This window comes from Mauremys mutica, chromosome 12 (assembly GCF_020497125.1).
Source record: "Mauremys mutica isolate MM-2020 ecotype Southern chromosome 12, ASM2049712v1, whole genome shotgun sequence".
Taxonomy (NCBI): Eukaryota; Metazoa; Chordata; order Testudines; family Geoemydidae; genus Mauremys; species Mauremys mutica.
Genome location: NC_059083.1, coordinates 14,977,685 through 15,001,858, shown reverse-complemented (window position 1 = coordinate 15,001,858; position 24,174 = coordinate 14,977,685). Strand labels below are relative to the sequence as shown.

At 46.0% G+C, this 24,174-nt stretch overlaps 2 protein-coding genes and 1 pseudogene across 3 annotated transcripts; 1 reads left to right on the top strand and 2 right to left on the bottom strand.

Moving 5' to 3' along the window:
• Positions 1-15,455, bottom strand: part of LOC123346052 — a 23,875-nt pseudogene extending 8,420 nt beyond the window's left edge.
• On the bottom strand, positions 1,020-14,141 carry LOC123345715 (zinc finger protein 154-like). The gene is made up of 3 exons (XM_044982745.1): positions 14,099-14,141; positions 5,620-6,309; positions 1,020-1,063 (listed from the first exon to the last, which is right to left on the bottom strand). The coding sequence occupies exons 1-3, from the start codon at positions 14,139-14,141 to the stop codon at positions 1,020-1,022; spliced, it is 777 nt and encodes a 258-aa protein (XP_044838680.1).
• On the top strand, positions 14,483-24,174 carry LOC123346058. Of its 2 annotated transcripts, XM_044983268.1 has the most exons (3): positions 14,483-14,581; positions 18,807-18,905; positions 22,388-24,174. In XM_044983268.1, exon 3 carries the CDS (start codon positions 22,412-22,414, stop codon positions 23,471-23,473), a length of 1,062 nt encoding a protein of 353 aa, XP_044839203.1. In that variant the 5' UTR covers positions 14,483-14,581; positions 18,807-18,905; positions 22,388-22,411; the 3' UTR covers positions 23,474-24,174. The 2 variants fall into 2 exon arrangements, with proteins under 2 accessions (XP_044839203.1, XP_044839202.1); XM_044983267.1 differs by lacking the exon at positions 14,483-14,581 and having other exon boundaries at positions 18,880-18,905; positions 21,106-24,174.

Below are 24,174 nucleotides of genomic sequence, written 5' to 3'. Positions count from 1 at the left end.
GTCCAGTCCAGGACGGTTGGCAACCCTTCGAGCAGATGAAAAAAATTCCCTCACAGACCCTAGAAGTGACTGAAAAGCTGAAGAATGATCAGCTCTGGTCTGAGCATGGGTAGCAGGTATAGCAGGCCAGAGGAAGGGAGGTTAAGCAATGGTGGTTGAATCCTGAAGGGACATAGAAATCTATAGCACATCTGGCACGTAAATATCTTGCAACTTGGGCTAGAACAGTGCTGTAAGAATGCCTCTTCTCACTTTCAGCATTATCTCACACAAACATAAACACACTCGTTTGTCTAAGCGATTGGCTGAACAAGAAGTAGGACTGAGTGGACTTGCGGGGTCTGAAATATTACATTGTTTTATTTTTGAATGCAGGTATTTTTTACATAATTCTACATTTGAAAGTTCAACTTTTGTGATAAGGGGCTTGAACTACAGTACTTGTAATAGGTGAATTGAAATATACTATTTCTTTTGGGGGGTTTTTACAGTGCAAATATTTGTAATTAAAAAGTGAGCAATGTACACTTTGTATTCTGCGTTGTAATTGAAATCAATATATTTGAAAATGCAAACATCCCAAAACATTCAGAGAAATGCTATTATATCATTGTTTAACAGTGCAAATAATCACATGATTAATCAGGATGAATTTTTTTTATTCACTTGAAATCCCTAGTTCCAATTGATTTCTCTGCTGAAATTATATGGTAAGAAAGAGAAAGGCAGCAATTTTTCGGTAACAGTAGCTGTGACACTTTTTGTATTTTTCCAGACCAAAACAAAGACTACTGAGAAAAGGAAATTCCCCCCCCCCTCCCCATTTGAATGTATCTTTCATTTTCACTGGGTCTGGGTTCTCTGCCAAATCTTTTCTTGGTTTTGGTTTTTTCCTAAGCATCTTCAGGGAAACAGGTAACCCTTTACAGGTAAAACAATTCAGAACAACAGCTAAGAAGGTCTTTATAGTTAACTGACTGGGCTGGCATACATAAAGGTGGCTACCTTTCCCCCTATATTCAGGACACCCCTTTGATGCCAGGAAGGTCCTGCTCCCAGAATCCTGTAGCAAATTCAGACATCTCAAGCTGTACCACATTCACGTTCAGCACATTCATTAATAAGAAGCACAGCAATTTATAAACGTTTGTAGATAAATCTCTGCATTAAGCATCTTCGCATAACTTTCATATGGCTTTGTATTATGCCTCTATTTTCATACAGCCTTGTATCAGATCCTTATCTAGAAAACTTTGTACTGAGCCTTGGCATAATGTCAAAAAAAGTCTTTTTGCTAGGAGTAGAATAAGATCTCCTCTCCCCCCTCCCCCCACACACACTTAGTAATCAATTGCCCTGTTGAATGAACGAGGTGTGAATGAGTAAAGGGTGGAAGGCAGCACCTCCAGACAGCTGCAACCCTTGGAAAGGGGATGGAAGCCAGACCCAAGAACAATAAAACTTGTCAAGTGGGCTCACTAAAGAAGGTCAGACATATTGACGGCCTTGAGGGTTAGAAGCAAGCTCCTTCTTTTGGGAACACCCTCTTTGAACAGCATTGGGACAACACCCAGAAGGAAGCAGCACAAAGGACCAACGGACAGAGATACAGATTTTGAATCTGGTACAGATTTGCATGAGAGGGAAGCTGCTATAAATGTGAGGTGTCTTGCAGAGGACCCTGGGTTTCGTCTTGTCAACATGGGAGCATCGATCTGGATCGGCAGGAAACCTTTGTTTGCAATCCCACCCCACTCTGGAAAAGTCCCAGCTTCAAGGTGGATTACGGGACCAGGTGACCATGTTATGCTTATAAAACGCACATGGGATCTTTTTCAGGGGAAAAGACAACAGGCCACATTTATTGAAAATACAGCATGAAAACTGGCACATTCATTCACACATACACACACGGGTCCCACAGATGGTCTTATAGTCCCCACTCTGTCGTAGCTCGAGTCAATCTAATTAGCAGTTAGATTGAGCACGAGTGAGGAGCTGGGCTCTGTCAGTTGCGATCCGATGCACTGAGTCCTTGCAGGACTGAACCCAGAATTCCATGAAAAACACCCCATATTTATACTTGTAAATTCCCATTCAAGACTACTACAATTACTACCTTCTAGGGCTGTCGAATGATCAGAAAAAGTATTTGTGATTAACTGTGCTGTTAAAGAATAATAGAATACCATTTATTTCAATATTTTGGATGTTTTATACATTTTCAAATATACTGATTTCAGCTGCAACACAGAATACAAAGGATACAGTGAGCACTTTCTATTTTTTTATTACAAATACTTGCACCGTAAAAAATGAAAGAAATAGTATTTTTCAATTCTCCTATTGTAAGTACTGTACTGCAATCTTTTTATCATGAAAGTTCAACTTACAAATGTAGAATTATGTACAAAAATGCCTGCATTCAAAAATAAAACAACGTAAAACTTTAGATCCTACTCCACTCAGTCCTACTTCTTGTACAGCCAATCACTCAGAAAAACAAGTTTGGTTACAATTTGCAGGAGATAATGCTGCCCGCTTCTTGTTTATAGTGTCAACCGGAAAGTGAGAGCAGGCATTCTCGTGGCACTATTGCAACTGGCGTCACAAGATATTTATGTGCCAGATGCGCTAAAGAGTCATGTGTCCCTTCCTGCTGGAACCACCATTCCAGAGGACATTCCTCCATGCTAATGATGAGATAACGATCCAAAGCAGAGTGGACCGACTGAGTCAGATGCCACCAGCAGAAGGTTGATTTTCTTTTCTTTGTGGTTCGAGTTCTGTAGCATCCGCATCGCAGTGTTGCTCTTTTAAGACTTCGAAAACATGCTCCACACCTAGTCCCTCTCAGATTTTGGAAGGTACTTCAGATTCTTAAACCTTTGGCCAAAAGCTGTAGCTATCTTTAGAAATCTCAGATTGTTACTTCCTTTGCGTTTTCTCAGATCAGCAGTGAAAGTGTCCTTAAAATTAACATGTGCTAGGTCATTATCCCTGACTTTTATAATAGGAAATATTTGGCAGAATGTGTGTAAAACAGAACAGGGGACATACAATTGTCCTCCAAGAAGTTCAATCACAAATTTATCTAATGAATTTTTTTTTTTAAAAGAGCACTCTGAGCATGGAAGCCTGTTCACTGGAATGGTGGCAAAAGCATGAAGAGACATAGGCATGTTTTGCATATCTTGCACATAAATATCTGCACTGCCAGCTAAACGTGCCATGAGAACACCTCCTCAGACTTTCAGGTGACATCATAAATTAGAAACAGGCAGCATTATCTCCCGTAAATGTAAACAAACTTACTTGTCTTAGCGATTAGCAGAAAAAGAAGTAGCAGTGAGTGGACTTCTAGGCTCTAAAGTTTTTAATTGCTTTATTTCTGGATTTTAATACACACCATTATTTTTTGAGTTAATTGCAATTAATCAACCACACTATTATCTTCTTCCAAGTTTTTAACAATACAAGTTCACATTCAAAGTTCTAGTCTATATAACTTGGAATGGCCCCGAACATCATTTACAAACTTTTCTAACATGTCTTTAAATGTTGAATCTAGGCCAAATAGCCTGCAAGGTTCTTAACTCTTTCCGGCCAGGTGTCACAGAAGTTTAGATTGTGTGTGAATTCTCCAACGTTTAATGACATCTGATCACTGTCTGAAACTTTTGTCACAGTCCAATACTTATGGAGTCTTGCTCTTGTGTGGATTCTTTGATGTAAAACAAGGACTGATCAGTTTCTGAAATGTTTCCCACAGTCTAAGCACTTATCGGGTCTCTCTCCAATGTGGATTGCTGGATGTTTAACAATGTTTGATTGTGTATAAAACTCTTTCCAAAGGCTAAGCAGTTACAGGGTGTCTCCCTGGGTGGATTCTCTGATGTAAAACAAGGGCTGACATCTATCTGAAATGTTTTTCCATAGTCTAAACACTATGTGGGTTTTGTCTGATGTTTAGAACGGCCGATCTGATTCTGAAACTTTCCCAGAGTCCAAGCACTTATGGTCTTCCCCTTGTATGGATTGCCTGATGTTTAACAAAGGTTGAACTCTGCATGAATCTTTTCCCCCAGTCTGAGCACTGATGGGGTCTCTCTCCTGTGTGGACTATTTTATGTCTAACAAGGGCTGACTTCGATACAAAATTTTTTCCACAGTCTAAGCACTTATGGGGTCTCTCTCCTGTGTGGATCTTCTGATGTGTTAAAAGGTTTGACCTCTGTATGAAACTTTTTCCGCAGTCTAAGCACTTATGGGATCTCTCTCCTGTGTGGATTGCCTGATGTTTTAAAAGGTTTGACCTCTGTATGAAACTTTTTCCGCAGTCTAAGCACTTATGGGATCTCTCTCCTGTGTGGATTGCCTGATGTTTTACAAGGTCTGACCTCTGTATGAAACTTTTTCCGCAGTCTAAGCACTTATGGGATCTTTCTCCTGTATGGATTGCCTGATGTCTTACAAGGTCTGACCTCCGTATGAAACTTTTCCCACAGTCTAAGCACTTATGGGATCTCTCTCCTGTGTGGATCTTCTGATGTGTTAAAAGATTTGACCTGTGTATGAAACTTTTCCCACAGTCTAAGCACTTATGGGATCTCTCTCCTGTGTGGACTGCTTGGTGTTTAACAAGCGCAGACTTCCATCCAAAATTTTTTCCACAGTCTAAGCACTTATGGGGTCTCTCTCCTGTGTGTATTGCCTGATGTTTTAAAAGGTTTGACCTCTGTATGAAACTTTTTCCACAGTCTAAGCACTTATGGGATCTCTCTCCTGTGTGGATTGCCTGATGTCTTACAAGGTCTGACCTCTGTATGAAACTTTTCCCACAGTCTAAGCACTTATGGGATCTCTCTCCTGTGTGAACTTCTTGATGTTTAACAAGGGCTGACTTCCATATAAAAAATTTTCCACAGTCTAAGCACTTATGGGATCTCTCTCCTGTGTGGATCTTCTGATGTGTTATAAGATTTGACCTGTGTATGAAACTTTTCCCACAGTCTAAGCACTTATGGGATCTCTCTCCTGTGTGAACTTCTTGATGTTTAACAAGGGCTGACTTCCATATAAATTTTTTTCCACAGTCTAAGCACTTATGGGATCTCTCTCCTGTGTGGATCTTCTGATGTGTTAAAAGATTTGACCTGTGTATGAAACTTTTCCCACAGTCTAAGCACTTATGGGATCTCTCTCCTGTGTGAACTTCTTGATGTTTAACAAGGGCTGACTTCCATATAAATTTTTTTCCACAGTCTAAGCACTTATGGTATCTCTCTCCTTTGTGGATTGCCTGATGTTTTAAAAGGTTTGACCTCTGTATGAAACTTTTTCCACAGTCTAAGCACTTATGGGATCTCTCTCCTGTGTGGATGGCCAGATGTCTTACAAGGTCTGACCTCTGTATGAAACGTTTCCCACAGTCTAAGCACTTATGGGATCTCTCTCCTGTGTGGATTGCCTGATGTCTTACAAGGTCTGACCTCTGTATGAAACTTTTCCCACAGTCTAAGCACTTATGGGATCTCTCTCCTGTGTGAACTTCTTGATGTTTAACAAGGGCTGACTTCCATATAAATTTTTTTCCCCAGTCTAAGCACTTATGGGGTCTCTCTCCTGTGTGGATCTTCTGATGTGTTAAAAGATTTGACCTGTGTATGAAACTTTTCCCACAGCCTAAGCACTTATGGGATCTCTCTCCTGTGTGGACTGCTTGGTGTTTAACAAGCTCTGACTTCCATCCAAAATTTTTTCCACAGTCTAAGCACTTATGGGGTCTCTCTCCTGTGTGGATTGACTGATGTCTTACAAGGTCTGACCTCTGTATGAAACTTTTTCCGCAGTCTAAGCACTTATGGGATCTCTCTCCTGTGTGGATTGCCTGATGTCTTACAAGCTCTGACCTCTGTATGAAACTTTTTCCGCAGTCTAAGCACTTATGGGATCTCTCTCCTGTGTGGACTGCTTGATGTTTAACAAGGGCTGACTTGCATACAAAATGTTTTCCACAGTCTAAGCACTTATGGGAGCTCTCACCTGTGTGGATCTTCTGATGCGTTTTAAGATTTGACCTGTGTATAAAACTTTTCCCACAGTCTAAGCACTTATGGGATCTCTCTCCTGTGTGGACTGCTTGGTGTTTAACAAGCTCTGACTTCCATCCAAAATTTTTTCCACAGCCTAAGCACTTATGGGGTCTCTCTCCTGTGTGGATTGCCTGATGTTTTAAAAGGTTTGACCTCTGTATGAAACTTTTTCCGCAGTCTAAGCACTTATGGGATCTCTCTCCTGTGTGGATTGCCTGATGTCTTACAAGGTCTGACCTCTGTATGAAACTTTTCCCACAGTCTAAGCACTTATGGGATCTCTCTTCTGTGTGGACTTCTTGATGTTTAACAAGGGCTGACTTCCATATAAAACTTTTTCCACAGTCTAAGCACTTATGGGATCTCTCTCCAGTGTGAACTTCTTGATGTTTAACAAGGGCTGACTTCCATATAAATTTTTTTCCACAGTCTAAGCACTTATGGGATCTCTCTCCTGTGTGGATCTTCTGATGTGTTATAAGATTTGACCTGTGTATGAAACTTTTCCCACAGCCTAAGCACTTATGGGATCTCTCTCCTGTGTGAACTTCTTGATGTTTAACAAGGGCTGACTTTTAGTTACATCATATTCACACTCATCACCATACTTTCATAAAATCATATAGAGTGCAACGTCACAGCAGGGAAATGGAAAATGCCAGCCATAGGGGATTTCCCTGGCAGATAAGATTTCCAACTCTCCCAGACCAGACACCATTGCTGCAAATGACGTCCAGTCCAGGACGGATGGCAACCCTTCGAGCAAATGAAAAAAATTCCCTCACAGACCCTAGAAGTGGCTGAAAAGCTGAATAATGATCAGCTCTGGTCTGAGCATGGGTAGCAGGTATAGCAGGCCAGAGGAAGGCAGGTTAAGCAATGGTGGCTGAATCCTGAAGGGACATAGGAATCTATAGCACATCTGGAACGTAAATATCTTGCGACTTGGGCTAGAACAGTGCTGTAAGAATGCCTCTTCTCACTTTCAGCATTATCTCACACAAATATAAACACACTCGTTTGTCTAAGCGATTGGCTGAACAAGAAGTAGGACTGAGTGGACTTGCGGGGTCTGAAATATTACATTGTTTTATTTTTGAATGCAGGTATTTTTTACATAATTCTACATTTGAAAGTTCAACTTTTGTGATAAGGGGCTTGAACTACAGTACTTGTAATAGGTGAATTGAAATATACTATTTCTTTTGGGGGGTTTTTACAGTGCAGATATTTGTAATTAAAAAGTGAGCAATGTACACTTTGTATTCTGCGTTGTAATTGAAATCAATATATTTGAAAATGCAAACATCCAAAAATATTCAGAGAAATGCTATTGTATCATTGTTTAACAGTGCAAATAATCACATGATTAATCAGGATGAAATCCCTAGTTCCAATTGATTTCTCTGCTGAAATTATATGGTAAGAAAGAGAAAGGCAGCAATTTTTCGGTAACAGTAGCTGTGACACTTTTTGTATTTTTCCAGACCAAACAAAGACTGCTGAGAAAAGGAAATTATTTCCCCCCCATTTGAATGTATCTTTCATTTTCACTGGATCTGTGTTCTCTGCCAAATCTTTTCTTGGTTTTGGTTTTTTCCTAAGCATCTTCAGGGAAACAGGTAACCCTTTACAGGTAAAACAATTCAGAACAGCTAAGAAGGTCTTTATAGTTAACTGACTGGGCTGGCATATATAAAGGTTGCTACCTTTCCCCCTATATTCAGGACACCCCTTTCATGCCAGGAAGGCTCTGCTCCCAGAATCCTGTAGCAAATTCAGACATCTCAAGCTGTACCACATTCACGTTCAGCACATTCATTAATAAGAAGCACAGCAATTTATAAACGTTTGTAGATAAATCTCTGCATTAAGCATCTTTGCATAACTTTCATATGGCTTTGTATTATGCCTCTATTTTCATACAGCCTTGTATCAGATCCTTATCTAGAAAACTTTGTACTGAGCCTTGGCATAATGTCAAAAAATGTCTTTTTGCTAGGAGTAGAATAAGATCTCCTCTCTCCCCCCCCCACACACACTTTGTAATCAATTGCCCTGTTGAATGAACGAGGTGTGAATGTGTAAAGGGTGGAAGGCAGCACCTCCAGACAGCTGCAACCCTTGGAGAGGGGATGGAAGCCAGACCCAAGAACAATAAAACTTGTCAAGTGGGCTCACTAAAGAAGGTCAGACATATTGACGGCCTTGAGGGTTAGAAGCAAGCTCCTTCTTTTGGGAACACCCTCTTTGAACAGCATTGGGACAACACCCAGAAGGAAGCAGCACAAAGGACCAACGGACAGAGATACAGATTTTGAATCTGGTACAGATTAGCATGAGAGGGAAGCTGCTATAAATGTGAGGTGTCTTGCAGAGGATCCTGGGTCTCGTCTTGTCAACATGGGAGCATCGATCTGGATCGGCAGGAAACCTTTGTTTGCAATCCCACCCCACTCTGGAAAAGTCCCAGCTTCAAGGTGGATAACAGGACCAGGTGACCATGTTATGCTTATAAAACGCACACGGGCTCTTTTTCAGGGGAAAAGACAACAGGCCACATTTATTGAAAATACAGCATGAAAACTGGCACATTCATTCACACATACACACACGGGTCCCACAGATGGTCTTATAGTCCCCACTCCCGTAGCTCGAGTCAATCTAATTAGCAGTTAGATTGAGCACGAGTGAGGAGCTGGGCTCTGTCAGTTGCGATCCGATGCACTGAGTCCTTGCAGGACTGAACCCAGAATTCCATGAAAAACACCCCATATTTATACTTGTAAATTCCCATTCAAGACTACTACAATTACTACCTTCTAGGGCTGTCGAATGATCAGAAAAAGTATTTGTGATTAACTGTGCTGTTAAAGAATAATAGAATACCATTTATTTCAATATTTTGGATGTTTTATACATTTTCAAATATACTGATTTCAGCTGCAACACAGAATACAAAGGATACAGTGAGCACTTTCTATTTTTTTATTACAAATACTTGCACCGTAAAAAATGAAAGAAATAGTATTTTTCAATTCACCTATTGTAAGTACTGTACTGCAATCTTTTTATCATGAAAGTTCAACTTACAAATGTAGAATTATGTACAAAAATGCCTGCATTCAAAAATAAAACAACGTAAAACTTTAGATCCTACTCCACTCAGTCCTACTTCTTGTACAGCCAATCACTCAGAAAAACAAGTTTGGTTACAATTTGCAGGAGATAATGCTGCCCGCTTCTTGTTTATAGTGTCAACCGGAAAGTGAGAGCAGGCATTCTCGTGGCACTACTGCAACTGGCGTCACAAGATATTTATGTGCCAGATGCGTTAAAGAGTCATGTGTCCCTTCCTGCTGGAACTACCATTCCAGAGGACATTCCTCCATGCTAATGATGGGTTCTAAGAGATAACGATCCAAAGCAGAGTGGACCGACTGAGTCAGATGCCACCAGCGGAAGGTTGATTTTCTTTCTTTGTGGTTCGAGTTCTGTAGCATCCGCATTGCAGTGTTGCTCTTTTAAGACTTCGAAAACATGCTCCACACCTAGTCCCTCTCAGATTTTGGAAGGTACTTCAGATTCTTAAACCTTTGGCCAAAAGCTGTAGCTATCTTTAGAAATCTCAGATTGTTACTTCCTTTGCGTTTTCTCAGATCAGCAGTGAAAGTGTCCTTAAAATTAACATGTGCTAGGTCATTATCCCTGACTTTTATAATAGGAAATATTTGGCAGAATGTGTGTAAAACAGAACAGGGGACATACAATTGTCCTCCAAGAAGTTCAATCACAAATTTATCTAATGAATTTTTTTTTTTAAAAGAGCACTGTCAGCATGGAAGCCTGTTCACTGGAATGGTGGCAAAAGCATGAAGAGACATAGGCATGTTTTGCATATCTTGCACATAAATATCTGCACTGCCAGCTAAACGTGCCATGAGAACACCTTCTCAGACTTTCAGGTGACATCATAAATTCGAAACAGGCAGCATTATCTCCCGTAAATGTAAACAAACTTACTTGTCTTAGCGATTAGCAGAAAAAGAAGTAGCACTGAGTGGACTTCTAGGCTCTAAAGTTTTTAATTGCTTTATTTCTGGATTTTAATACACACCATTATTTTTTGACTTAATTGCAATTAATCAACCACACTATTATCTTCTTCCAAGTTTTTAACAATACAAGTTCACATTCAAAGTTCTAGTCTATATAACTTGGAATGGCCCCGAACATCATTTACAAACTTTTCTAACATGTCTTTAAATGTTGAATCTAGGCCAAATAGCCTGCAAGGTTCTTAACTCTTTCTGGCCAGGTGTCACAGAAGTTTAGATTGTGTGTGAATTCTCCAACGTTTAATGACATCTGATCACTGTCTGAAACTTTTGTCACAGTCCAGTACTTATGGAGTCTTGCTCTTGTGTGGATTCTTTGATGTAAAACAAGGACTGATCAGTTTCTGAAATGTTTCCCACAGTCTAAGCACTTATCGGGTCTCTCTCCAATGTGGATTGCTGGATGTTTAACAATGTTTGATTGTGTATAAAACTCTTTCCAAAGGCTAAGCAGTTACAGGGTGTCTCCCTGGGTGGATTCTCTGATGTAAAACAAGGGCTGACATCTATTTGAAATGTTTTTCCATAGTCTAAACACTATGTGGGTTTTGTCTGATGTTTAGAACGGCCGATCTGATTCTGAAACTTTCCCAGAGTCCAAGCACTTATGGTCTTCCCCTTGTATGGATTGCCTGATGTTTAACAAGGGTTGAACTCTGCATGAATCTTTTCCCACAGTCTGAGCACTGATGGGGTCTCTCTCCTGTGTGGACTATTTTATGTCTAACAAGGGCTGACTTCCATACAAATTTTTTTCCACAGTCTAAACACTTATGGGGTCTCTCTCCTGTGTGGATCTTCTGATGTGCTAAAAGGTTTGACCTCTGTATGAAACTTTTCCCACAGTCTGAGCACTGATGGGGTCTCTCTCCTGTGTGGACTATTTTATGTCTAACAAGGGCTGACTTCGATACAAAATTTTTTCCACAGTCTAAGCACTTATGGGGTCTCTCTCCTGTGTGGATCTTCTGATGTGCTAAAAGGTTTGACCTCTGTATGAAACTTTTTCCGCAGTCTAAGCACTTATGGGATCTCTCTCCTGTGTGGATTGCCTGATGTTTTAAAAGGTTTGACCTCTGTATGAAACTTTTTCCGCAGTCTAAGCACTTATGGGATCTCTCTCCTCTGTGGATTGCCTGATGTTTTACAAGGTCTGACCTCTGTATGAAACTTTTTCCGCAGTCTAAGCACTTATGGGATCTCTCTCCTGTGTGGATTGCCTGATGTCTTACAAGGTCTGACCTCCGTATGAAACTTTTCCCACAGTCTAAGCACTTATGGGATCTCTCTCCTGTGTGGATCTTCTGATGTGTTAAAAGATTTGACCTGTGTATGAAACTTTTCCCACAGTCTAAGCACTTATGGGATCTCTCTCCTGTGTGGACTGCTTGGTGTTTAACAAGCGCTGACTTCCATCCAAAATTTTTTCCACAGTCTAAGCACTTATGGGGTCTCTCTCCTGTGTGTATTGCCTGATGTCTTACAAGGTCTGACCTCTGTATGAAACTTTTCCCACAGTCTAAGCACTTATGGGATCTCTCTCCTGTGTGGACTTCTTGATGTTTAACAAGGGCTGACTTCCATATAAAATTTTTTCCACAGTCTAAGCACTTATGGGATCTCTCTCCTGTGTGGATCTTCTGATGTGTTATAAGATTTGACCTGTGTATGAAACTTTTCCCACAGCCTAAGCACTTATGGGATCTCTCTCCTGTGTGAACTTCTTGATGTTTAACAAGGGCTGACTTCCATATAAATTTTTTTCCACAGTCTAAGCACTTATGGGATCTCTCTCCTGTGTGGATCTTCTGATGTGTTAAAAGATTTGACCTGTGTATGAAACTTTTCCCACAGTCTAAGCACTTATGGCATCTCTCTCCTGTGTGAACTTCTTGATGTTTAACAAGGGCTGACTTCCATATAAATTTTTTTCCACAGTCTAAGCACTTATGGGATCGCTCTCCTGTGTGACCTTCTTGATGTTTAACAAGGGCAGACTTCCATATAAAAAATTTTCCACAGTCTAAGCACTTATGGGATCTCTCTCCTGTGTGGATTGCCTGATGTCTTACAAGGTCTGACCTCTGTATGAATCTTTTTCCGCAGTCTAAGCACTTATGGGATCTCTCTCCTGTGTGGATTGCCTGATGTCTTACAAGGTCTGACCTCTGTATGAAACTTTTTCCGCAGTCTAAGCACTTATGGGATCTCTCTCCTGTGTGGACTGCTTGATGTTTAACAAGGGCTGACTTGCATACAAAATGTTTTCCACAGTCTAAGCACTTATGGGAGCTCTCACCTGTGTGGATCTTCTGATGTGTTATAAGATTTGACCTGTGTATAAAACTTTTTCCACAGTCTAAGCACTTATGGGATCTCTCTCCTGTGTGGATCTTCTGATGTGTTAAAAGATTTGACCTGTGTATGAAACTTTTCCCACAGTCTAAGCACTTATGGCATCTCTCTCCTGTGTGAACTTCTTGATGTTTAACAAGGGCTGACTTCCATCCAAATTTTTTTCCACAGTCTAAGCACTTATGGGGTCTCTCTCCTGTGTGGATTGCCTGATGTTTTAAAAGGTTTGACCTCTGTATGAAACTTTTCCCACAGTCTAAGCACTTATGGATTCTCTCTCCTGTGTGGACTTCTTGATGTTTAACAAGGGCTGACTTCCATATAAATTTTTTTCCACAGTCTAAGCACTTATGGGATCTCTCTCCTGTGTGGATCTTCTGATGTGTTATAAGATTTGACCTGTGTATGAAACTTTTCCCACAGTCTAAGCACTTATGGGATCTCTCTCCTGTGTGAACTTCTTGATGTTTAACAAGGGCTGACTTCCATATAAATTTTTTTCCACAGTCTAAGCACTTATGGGATCTCTCTCCTGTGTGGATCTTCTGATGTGTTAAAAGATTTGACCTGTGTATGAAACTTTTTCCGCAGTCTAAGCACTTATGGGATCTCTCTCCTGTGTGGATTGCCTGATGTCTTACAAGGTCTGACCGCCTTATGAAACTTTTCCCACAGTCTAAGCACTTATGGGGTCTCTCTCCTGTGTGGTTTGCCTGATGTTTTAAAAGGTTTGACCTCTGTATGAAACTTTTTCCACAGTCTAAGCACTTATGGGATCTCTCTCCTGTGTGGATTGCCTGATGTCTTACAAAGTCTATCCTCTGTATGAAACTTTTCCCACAGTCTAAGCACTTATGGGATCTCTCTCCTGTGTGGATCTTCTGATGTGTTAAAAGATTTGACCTGTGTATGAAACTTTTTCCGCAGTCTAAGCACTTATGGGATCTCTCTCCTGTGTGGATTGCCTGATGTCTTACAAGGTCTGACCGCCTTATGAAACTTTTCCCACAGTCTAAGCACTTATGGGGTCTCTCTCCTGTGTGGATTGCCTGATGTTTTAAAAGGTTTGACCTCTGTATGAAACTTTTTCCACAGTCTAAGCACTTATGGGATCTCTCTCCTGTGTGGATTGCCTGATGTCTTACAAAGTCTATCCTCTGTATGAAACTTTTCCCACAGTCTAAGCACTTATGGGATCTCTCTCCTGTGTGGATCTTCTGATGTGTTATAAGATTTGACCTGTGTATGAAACTTTTCCCACAGTCTAAGCACTTATGGGATCTCTCTCCTGTGTGAACTTCTTGATGTTTAACAAGGGCTGACTTCCATATAAAAATTTTTCCACAGTCTAAGCACTTATGGGATCTCTCACCTGTGTGGATCTTCTGATGTGTAGTCAGTGCTGACTTCCAATTCAAAGAGTTCCTGCCCTTAAGGCATTGATAAGGTTTCTGTCCCGTGTGGCTTCTTTCATGGTCCAACCATTGAAATGATTTCTCTCCAGTATGAATTGTCTGAGGTGAAACAAACTGTGGTCCCAGAACGAATCCTTTTCCATAACCAAGGCATTCATGGTGTTTGTCTTCCCTAGGGGTTGTCTGCCGGGCTGTGGGATCCCTGTATCCTTCCCCACAGATAATAAATTCATCCATTTGCTCCCTTGAGTAGTTTCTCAGCAGCCTCTCTGACCTCTGCCAATTTCCCCAGGCTTCTCCCTGTTCCAACCACTGGGAAAAATTCCCTGCAGCTCTTCCCACAAAGGTCTCCTGTGGTTCTCCGTGCCCAGGAACTTCCTGTTGTTGATTCCTCTCCTTTTTCTCACTCACTGTCTCGTTACCTGCTGGGAGAGAGACAATCCTGACAGGAGTCATTGTGCCCAGGAGAAAGGAAGAGGAAGAGCACCGAGGGAAAACCCAACATTCTAAAGCTGCACAGATGGAGCAACTGGATTCTACCTCCATTTCCCACCCAAAAATTCACAGAGAAGGAACGTTGGGAAGGAAACAGCAGCAGGTAACAGGACACGTGGTAAACAACGTCAGTGATATCTGCTGACTGCAACCCTGCCCTGGGTGAGATGAGGAAGAACGGAGGGCACTTACTGATACCATATTTTTAGGATTCTCAACTTTTTCCTCCATTCCCCAGATGGTTTGAGTGTCAGTCCTCACCTGTGTGGGCACCTCTTGAGATCTCTCTTTCCTCGCAGGCCTGGAGATCGGGCACCCACGGCTCTTCCCCTCGTTCCAGCTGGGTGATTAGGTCAGGTTTGGGAAAGGGGAATCCTGTGCAGATGGTGAAATCAGAGCAGATCAGGGTGTGTGGAGGATTGAGAGAGCGTCTGTCACAAAGGACATTCCGTGGGTGGAACCTGTCCCTGTGCTGTGCTGGGGGAACATGGAATCCAAGAGGACGGGAATATGGTCACTGAGCCCCTTTGGGGGAGGCAGATGTCTGGGGGAGGTGAGGGGAATTGTGACACCCTAACTCTGGAGTTAAACTCCTGCCTATTTCTAAACCAGCAGAGCCCAGAGCCCACCGCATGGCTGGAGCTGTTCCCAAGGAGGGAGGTGAACAGGGATTCTGTGTGTGAATGAGAACCAACACAGACAGGACAATACACCACTTCCCTGATTGGAAAGCTAGGGGGGTGAGGTGGGGATGGTATTTGTATATCCCTTTGGTTTTGACACCCTGGTCTCATTTCGAGAGTGTACGGAGATGCAAGTCTCTCTCACACGGCAGCTGTGCATTACGGAGCCCAGTCCCCTCCAATCTAACTGAGCAGGGAAGAACCTGACTAGTGACAGACACGCAGACCCCACGGCTTCTAATAACCGAGGGGACGGGAATCCCTTACCCAGCGAGGTCACCGTCTCGTAGTTCTCCTGCATGACGTCCCTGTAGAGGGCTCTCTGAGCGGGGTCCAGCAGAGCCCCCTGCCCCTGGGTGAAATACACAGCCACCTCCTCGAAGGTCACCGGCATCTGGAACAACAAGAGTCCCCAGCTCAGCACCTGCTGCCCCAGCCGCAATCCCACTAGTCATGGGGGAGGAGGGACAGAAAAGCAGAATCCCACCCCCACCCTGCTCAGAGCAGGCAGGAGGCTTCAGGGGGTAGGAAATGGTGAGAGCTCCTTGTCCCCCCAGCACACGGAGCAGGGCAGGGTCTTCTCATTTCCCACACGCCTGCCAGCCACAGGCTGATACGGGAAGCAGAGCTCTGAGCCGGGGACAGGAATCCCGACAACTCCCCCCCCCCCATCGTATTTCACAGAAGCCTCTGCCCAGTGGGGCGTTTCCTGCGTCAGAAAGTGCCCCCCCCCCCTCACCTTCAATGAGCCTGTTCATAAAATCAGGCCCAGGTTGATCATGTTCCAGCAGGTTTATCAGACCCCGTCCCCTCCTTGCCTCACCTTGTGTGTTTCTCGCCCCTCCCCCTCTAAAACAAATCCTCCCCATCCCCCTACAGCTCCCTGCAAATCCCCTACCTGAGCTGTCTCCATCACAGCCATTTCCCTTCTCTGTCCCCTGGAAGACGGGTCGACGTGGACGCGATTCCTCAGCCTTTCGGGTTGAGAGGGGTGATGGGGGAGGTTACAGAAGGGGTTTCAGTCCATGTCACAGCCCCTCTTCCTACAGACAGACGCTCTGGGATCTGCCACGCTGGGAAAACCCTCAGTCAGTTTATTACAACACAGACCTGGCCCCTCCCCCCAGCACTCAGGGCTGGCTCCAGACCCCAGCGTGCCAAGCACGTGCTTGGAGTGGCATGCCGCGGGGGGCGCTCTGCCTGTCGCCGGGAGGGCGGCAGGCTGCTCCGGTGGACCTCCCGCAGGCGTGCCTGCTGATGCTCCAATGGAGCCGCGGGACCAGCGGACCCTCCGCAGGCACGTCTGCAGGAGGTCCACCGGAGCTGCAGGACCAGCGACCGCCAGAGCGCCCCCCGCGGAGTGCCGCCGTGCTTGGGGCGGCGAAATTTCTAGTGCCGCTCCTGCCAGCAGTGAACCCCCTGCGACACCAATAGGTCCCTCCAAGGGGCCCTTTGTGCAGAGTCATTTCCCTGCCCGGCTCCAGCCCTTTCCCCAGGTCTCTCCATCACCTGCAGGCTCAGGGGCAGGTGTGGTTAGAGGGGATTTTCCCCAGACGGACTTTGCTGAGAGCTCCTGATTTCTGTGCTAACAAGCTCTGTTCTACGCTGTGTTCCCAGCGACCAACAAACCTTCTGTTTTCCAGGCCGGCTGAGAGTCACAGCTGAGTGCGGAGGTGGGGTGCAGGGCCCCTGTGGGGAGCGGGTCAGGCTTCTCCTTAGGCTGCCCCCCGAGGTTCTGCCTGGGGCCGTGTGCCCCTCCTGGGCTCCGGAGCCGGGCAGGCTGGGGCTACATGCTGAGCAGGTGGGGGAGGGGATATTGGGGGTACTCAGGGGCTGGGGTCCTGCCCCTACAGTGGGGGGGAGGGGCCTGCCTCCCACAGCCCTAGGTTCACCCCCCACCAGCTGTTCCCCGTTCTTATCCCGGGCTCCTAGTCCCAGGCAGGGGGGTGAAACAATCTGTACAGTGGGGGGCGCTGAGAGCCACTGAACCAGACTGTAAACCTGGATAGGCTGGAAACACCTTCAAGCCGGCGGGGGGGGGGGGGGTGGCAGGGCCCCACCAGCCCAGAGCCAGCGCCTGTGCTGCCCCCCCCCGCCCTGATTGTGCCCCTGCCCTGTGCCCCGCTCCTTCCCCGGCCCCCAGCTGGGCCCCCCCACCCTGCATTCAGTTTGGCTGCCCACCAGCGCGGCCAGGGGCAGGGAAACAAAGCAGCGGGCGGGTGTGGGGGGATGGAGGGTAACGTGATCCCGCCCCGCACCCACCGGGGCTGGCGGCAGCTTTCCCGGGCCCAGGGCAGCGAATGGGGGGGGGGTCTCTCCTACCTTCCTCCAAGCGGCTGCGAGTCACTTCCTGCTGCCGGGCCGGAGCCCAGCGATCGCTCCCGCCAGAGCCGCCTCCCGGCTGCTCCTGGGTCCTAGCGGGAAACCCTCCGATTTGCGCTTCTCCCTCTGGGTCCGGCTCCTGTTCCGCTCCCAGGCTCTCAGCACAGAAGGGAGGGACCCTCTTCCATCTAGCGGGGGGAATGGGAGACACATTTTTTCTAAAATACTTAATGAATTTAAGGAGAAATCAGTAAAGATGCGCAGAGGTAAGTGGGGAAATGGTCCTGCTACTGGGGGGAATTTTCCTGACTTAAACACCCCCCGGGTGGAATCGAATAGCAGAAGGATCTGAGTCCTCGCGCCCTTCACCCAGAGCCTGCCTGACCCCGAGGGCTCCACTTCCACTCTGCTGTGTGGCAAAGTCCTTGTATCCCCGACAGAGCTGGGCCCAGGCTTCCTGAGGGGCTCGTCCCCCACCCTGGTTGTGACCACTCAGGACACGGGCTAGAGCGTCCCCACTCCGGGTACTTCCTCCGCTCTGGACGCTTCCCTGACCATTGTCTCTACCCCAGAACAAATGCAATTTACTAAACAGCAGCTAATAAAATAAATCAGGAAACAATGGGGAAGGCGAAAGGAAAACACTTCACCCCACTCTGCGGGCCTGGGGGAAGCACAAACAGCGTCTGTGGGATGCCAGGGCAGTTCACAGTCTGTCCCTCCTCCATCCCAGGCCTCCTGCCCAGGCCCTGGCTGTGCTGCAGGGATGCTGCGGGTCAGACACCTGCTCTGGCGGTGGCCACACGCCCTCAGGCTCTAGGTGACAGGACCCTTCTTCCCAGTGTCCCTGGGAAGGTGCAAATCCAGAGGTCAAATAGAAAGCCCCCATACTTGGTAATGTCTGTAACTGATGGGGGAGGCAGACTCATGATCTTTGAGCACTTCTGGCTGCTGACCTAGTTCTGTCCCTGCCCCCCCCCCCCCAGGGTTCCACGGGGTGCAGGCTGTAGGAACTTTACACTTCCTAAGCACCATGGGGGTAGGAAGACCGCCCCTGACTATGGAGCGGCCGAAGTGGTTCCCCCCCCCCCACATTCCAGTCAGGAGACACACTGATTAAGCGCCGACCAGGTGTTTACCACTGGAGTACGCAGTGCATAAAGCACCAATCAGGAGAGGGGGCGAGGAGTTGGATTGAGTTAGTACATGCGCATGATAGGATGAATTATGTAACCAATTATAATAAATAGACGTGGAAAACCCCCGTTTGGGGCGCTCCACCGGAACAGACTGACGGACTTGGCTTCATTTATTGCTACACAGGCCATTCATTGCTACATCTGGTGACCCCGACGTGATTCCCCCTGCTCACCGGCTGGAATAGCCTTCGGTGCACCGAACCTCGCTGGGAAGCTTCGATCCGTGAGTATGGGGGGGGAACTGTCAGCTCAGCAGAAAGTTCATGCGAAAGAGCTGCAGGCTATCATACGACAGGCTGGCGGGCCAGTCTCCTGGGTCAGTTAGAACAGCTACTTGCTGAAATCAATCGCCAATGTCCTTGGTACCCGGATCATGGGTCACTGTCGGTAGATGATTGGATAAAGATAGGGGCGACGCTGCACGCGGAGCCTCGAGCCGCGGTGCAGTGGCTTCTGCTTTGGCAGCGATGTAAGGAGGCTCTGGAGACAATCGGGATTGGAGCGTCCTCCAGGGCTATCCTTCTCACTCCCGCGCCTTCGGCCCCTCCCCCTTACCCTCGGATCTTGCCCCCCAAGCTGCCTGAGGCGGTACCCGAATGCCATGATGCATGTCCGGGTACGGATGGCTCTTGACGGCCGATTTTTCGGCTGTCCCCTTTTCAGGCAATGATACAGAGGGAAAAGGAGAAGGGAGAATTGAGCGGGGAGGAGATGGGGGAGTTATTGGCTGCGTTCCCAGTGACACATCGTCCTGGCAACGCAGAGGGAGAGGCTGAAGTGGAGATCACAGCCCTCCCCTATTCCGTTCTCCGAGAGGCGAGACGGGCGGTTACTGAGTCGGGATTGAAATCCACCTTCACCCGAGGCATGTTAGAAGGGATTGCAAATGGGTATAGCATGCTCCCCCAAGATTGGAAGGATCTTTGTAGGATGCTTTTAAGCCCCGCGCAGTATGTTATTTGGGAATGCTCACACTGTGTCAGAGGCTTTTCTCTGTGATTAAAGCTCCACTGAGATATATGATCTTATCTAGATTGAAGGTACCTTCTAATGGGCATTGTTTAAATGAATTTTTCACGCATGTACAGATTCCAATCATTTAAATACCTGCAGATTTTAGAACCATAATGTACGTACATGCTGGGGTACCCTTAGGGGGTGAGGTGGAATATTTAGACAGTCCCTTACCCATTTTCCACTCACACAGGAGAGACTCACAAGGAAAGGGGAGGGAAGATGGGTTCACACACTCCTAGACCCAGGCAGCTTCCTCGCCGGACAATGCCTGGCCGAGTCAGCCCACTGTGGGTCGGATCTCCTAAAGATCCACTAGTTACCGGGCTAGCCCGGTAACAGCCACTCACACTGGTGTACACACACACACACCAAGGCCTCTTTTTCTTCCTTTTTATCTCTTTTTAAATTTTTTTTTTCCTTTTTATCTGTTGAACCACGATGCATCTTTACCTGGTCCGGACCAATACCATGAGGCGGTATGACAACCCCTCTTGAGGCGGTAAAAACCCCTCAGCACCGGTGCATTCTAATGCATTTACCTATGCATTTACCTTATGCATTACCTTATGCATTTCCTTGGCCAACTCAGCAGTTCCCAGTACTGCTATAAACTAACCTTATTGGGGCCTCTCCCCAATACCACTTGCATCTGATCCTGCTGCACAGTCAATAAGTTCAGATGGCGTGAGCCCAACAGAGACAGACGTCCTCACGGAAAGTCCTCCTCCGATACCCCAATAGAGATTTCAAAAGGTCTCATACCTCTCATGTGGCGCCATGGGGTTCGAAGGGGAATGATCCGTAGTAGCCGTCTGTGGGTCCGTGGGCGTTGCCATCCCGGACGAGCCCCCAAATTGTCGAAGAAAAACTCAGTTCTCGCTTTTTGTTTGGGTACAGCAAAACCAAATACTTTATTATTTCTCCAGTAATTACCATGGAGGGAGAGAGTGCCATAGGACACAGGGTCCTGGACAGGTCTCTCAACTGGTAAACAATCACAGCAAGCCTTTATACCTTTTACAGACAATTTCTAACAATAATACAGACAGTAAAAAGCAACAAATACATTTTGTTTATACATAAGCTTCTCTGCTATCTCACTAGAAAAACAAGACTGCAAGACTGCATATTGCAAGGTCGTAATAACTTTCACACAATTCCCTCTGTCTTACATTATCTTGCTTCCTCACGTCACCAGGGTCACAGTTAACCTAACTCATGCTAACTAACATTCATTAAGATCTCTTTAAAACCTTGTTAATTATTTACTGGCTTCCACACCGGGGTAATAGATAGTGATTATAAGGGAAGTATTTATGTCCAAATCTGGGCTCATATGCCAAAACAGCTGCACCGAGGGGACTCATGGGCCCAGATGGTGATCCTTCCCTTCTGTTTGCCCGCAGGGGGAACAAATGTGACCCGGGACGCTGGGGGTTTCGGGTCCACCTTAGCGAAGGCCCATCCTCAGGTGGCGGCGATCACTCAAGCAATAGGACGAGCAAAATTTAAGCGTACCTATTACTGCAACGGTATCCCCCTTGAGGGGCTGGTGGATACTGGAGCTGACGTTACAGTCATCTCCGCTCGGCAGTGGCCGTCCACCTGGGACAAATCCGAAGTGCCAGCCATTTGGGGAGTGGGCGGATTGCAGACTGCTCAACAAAGCACCCGATGGATTGCTATAACTCCACGAGAGGGGGGAAAGGAGATTCTCCTTAAACCCTATATCATGGATATTGCTGTATCCCTATGGGGAAGAGACTTGTTAAGCAAATTTGGATCACATCTTCCCATTCATGACTGAGTTTACTGCCCTTCCCTTTTTGGCTAACACATTTTGTTAGTGCCTGGCCGAGTTCTGCCGCTTTCATAGCTGCTTTTTTTGGCTGTCCGCCAAGCCCCCCTTTTTCTTGGCTGTTCGCCAAGCCCCCCTTTTCTTGGCTGTCCGCCAAGTCTTAGCTGCAGCGGTGTCCTTGACTGAGGCCAGTGTTTTATTTTTAGTTTTTTTCAGTTAACTCAAGTTAACTCATTCTGTTCTTTTTGGATCCCATTGATAGTCATGTATTTTTTCATCGAAATGCTAAATTTTTAGCGAAGCATTTTATGATCCCTTTAAATTAAGCCCAATGTATTGTTTAAACCTGTAATCATTGTGCCAGTTTTCATCATTATCCCGAATTGGGTGTTAATCCCCGCGGCCTTCAATTCAACCAAATGTGGCAAATGGATGTCACGCCTTATCCCCCTTTTTTTCCTTGGAAATATTTACATGTTACCATTGATATCTACTTTCATTATATTTGGGCCACCCCACAACGGGGCGAACAGGCCAAACATGTAATCAATCACGTTTTTGCTGCGGTGGCCGTTATGGGCCGCCCCCGACAGACCAAAATCGATAATGGCCCCGCCTACATTTTTCACAGGTTTGCAGATTTTTGCACGCAGTGGCAAATTAACCACGTCTTTGGTATTCCGTATAATTCCACCGGTCAAGCCATTGTGGAATGGACCAATCGTACACTTAAAGAGTACCTAAAAAAGCAAAACAAAACAGTGGGGGATGATGGGCCATCCCTGGGTGCCAAGCAAAATTAATTAGCGAGAGCCCGGACCCTACTTGGTATGGCCCCGTTCCATTGATAACCTGGGGACGGGGGCATGCCGCTGTGCTTACTCCCACAGGTCCGTTGTGGGTCCCTGCCAAAAATGTGCGACCGTGGCACGATGACGTGGCATCAAAGCCTCAAGAACCCGATACCCAACTTCAATCTGAACCTAACCGAGACCTTTCCAGTGTGCCGAGCCACAAAGACGGCACCAAAGGTTACATGGGGGCAGGTGAAGCGACTGGCGCAGCAGGCTCAGCAAACGCTGGAGAATAACAAGGCCGAGCCTACCCCCGAATATTTTATTGCTGCTATCTTTGCCTGTTTGACCGCTAATTCTTTTACCATATTGTTGTGTTGTTTTTGTGTGTTACCGGCTGGGGCCGAACCCGAATTGCATAGCCGTATGCGTTATAATATATGGGCTCGACTTGCGATTCTTGCCAATCAATTTTCCTTTTGTTTACAGCAGGCCCCTGAAATGGGCCTGTTGGGCACCTGCCTGGTCCCAGTATGTACGGCGCCGGGCAATGCTGCAAATGCAATGGGGATGTTAAATTTTATGAATGCCACCGAGATCCAATATTCTTCTATGAGCCTATGGGGTCAGGCCACTTATGTGAAACCCGCGAGTGCCTTGTCCCTCTTTACCCCACGGGTAGCCAATCACGCCAATTTGACCTGTGTACGGATGGTTAATTGCACACGTCACAAGTCCCCAAAAGGATGTTTGCGGGTGGGTACCCCGGGATGGAACTGTACACACTTTCAAAATGTGTCCAGCAATTACGGGCACATCTTGTTACCGGAGGGTTGGTTTTTTACTTGTGGTCAGAGGACCTTTAATTATATTCCGGCCAATATTTCAGAAGCTCAATGTTGCCTAAGCAGGCTCACATTGATACTCCCCACAAGGTCAGTGTTGACTGGCTCCCAAATTAATGAGACCCGTACCCGACGCCGGCGAAGCTCAACCCCCATGAGGTCAGAATGTAATGCCAACGTCAGCCTTTTCAGTCGGGCTGAGTACATCTCTCTGGCCGTTTCCTTGGTGGGTCTCCCTGCGTTGGGAGTAGCCAATCACCAACAGCTTAGTCGATTGGCATGTGCCCTAGTGAAAAATATCAATTATACGTTTGCCGCCTTAGCCTTGCTGAATTAAGAATAGGAGGAGCTTTGTAATGCCATATTAGATTATTGAGCAGTAATTGATTACCTGCTATTGCTCAGCCAAATGGGTTGTGAGGAGGTATATGGCATGTGTTGTTTTAATCTGACAGACAATTCTAAACGGATTCAAGCACACATAGATAACCTCCAAGAAATGGCACAATACATCCAGCAGGACAGGAACCCATCATGGTGGGATGACCTTTGGGCGTGGCTGCCATCCATGGGATGGGTCCGAACTGTTCTGCAATATGCTTTGATTGTTATCGCCTGCTTGATTGGTTTTTGTTGCCTTGCTCAGTGTATTCCTAATATACTTAGGATGTGTTTTACACCCTGTCGGTGCAAACCCCTGCCTACACCCCAGGCCGTCATGTATGCATATAAAATCATGAAACATGCGGACCAGGCACGGGTCGACAAAACAGAAAAGGAGGGGATGTAGGAACTTTACACTTCCTAAGCACCATGGGGGTAGGAAGACCGCCCCCGACTATGGAGCGGCCGAAGTGGTTCCTCCCCCACACATTCCGGTCAGGAGACACACTGATTAAGCGCCGACCAGGTGTTTACCACTGGAGTACGCAGTGCATAAAGCACCAATCAGGAGAGGGGGCGAGGAGTTGGATTGAGTTAGTACATGCGCATGATAGGATGAATTATGTAACCAATTATAATAAATAGACGTGCAAA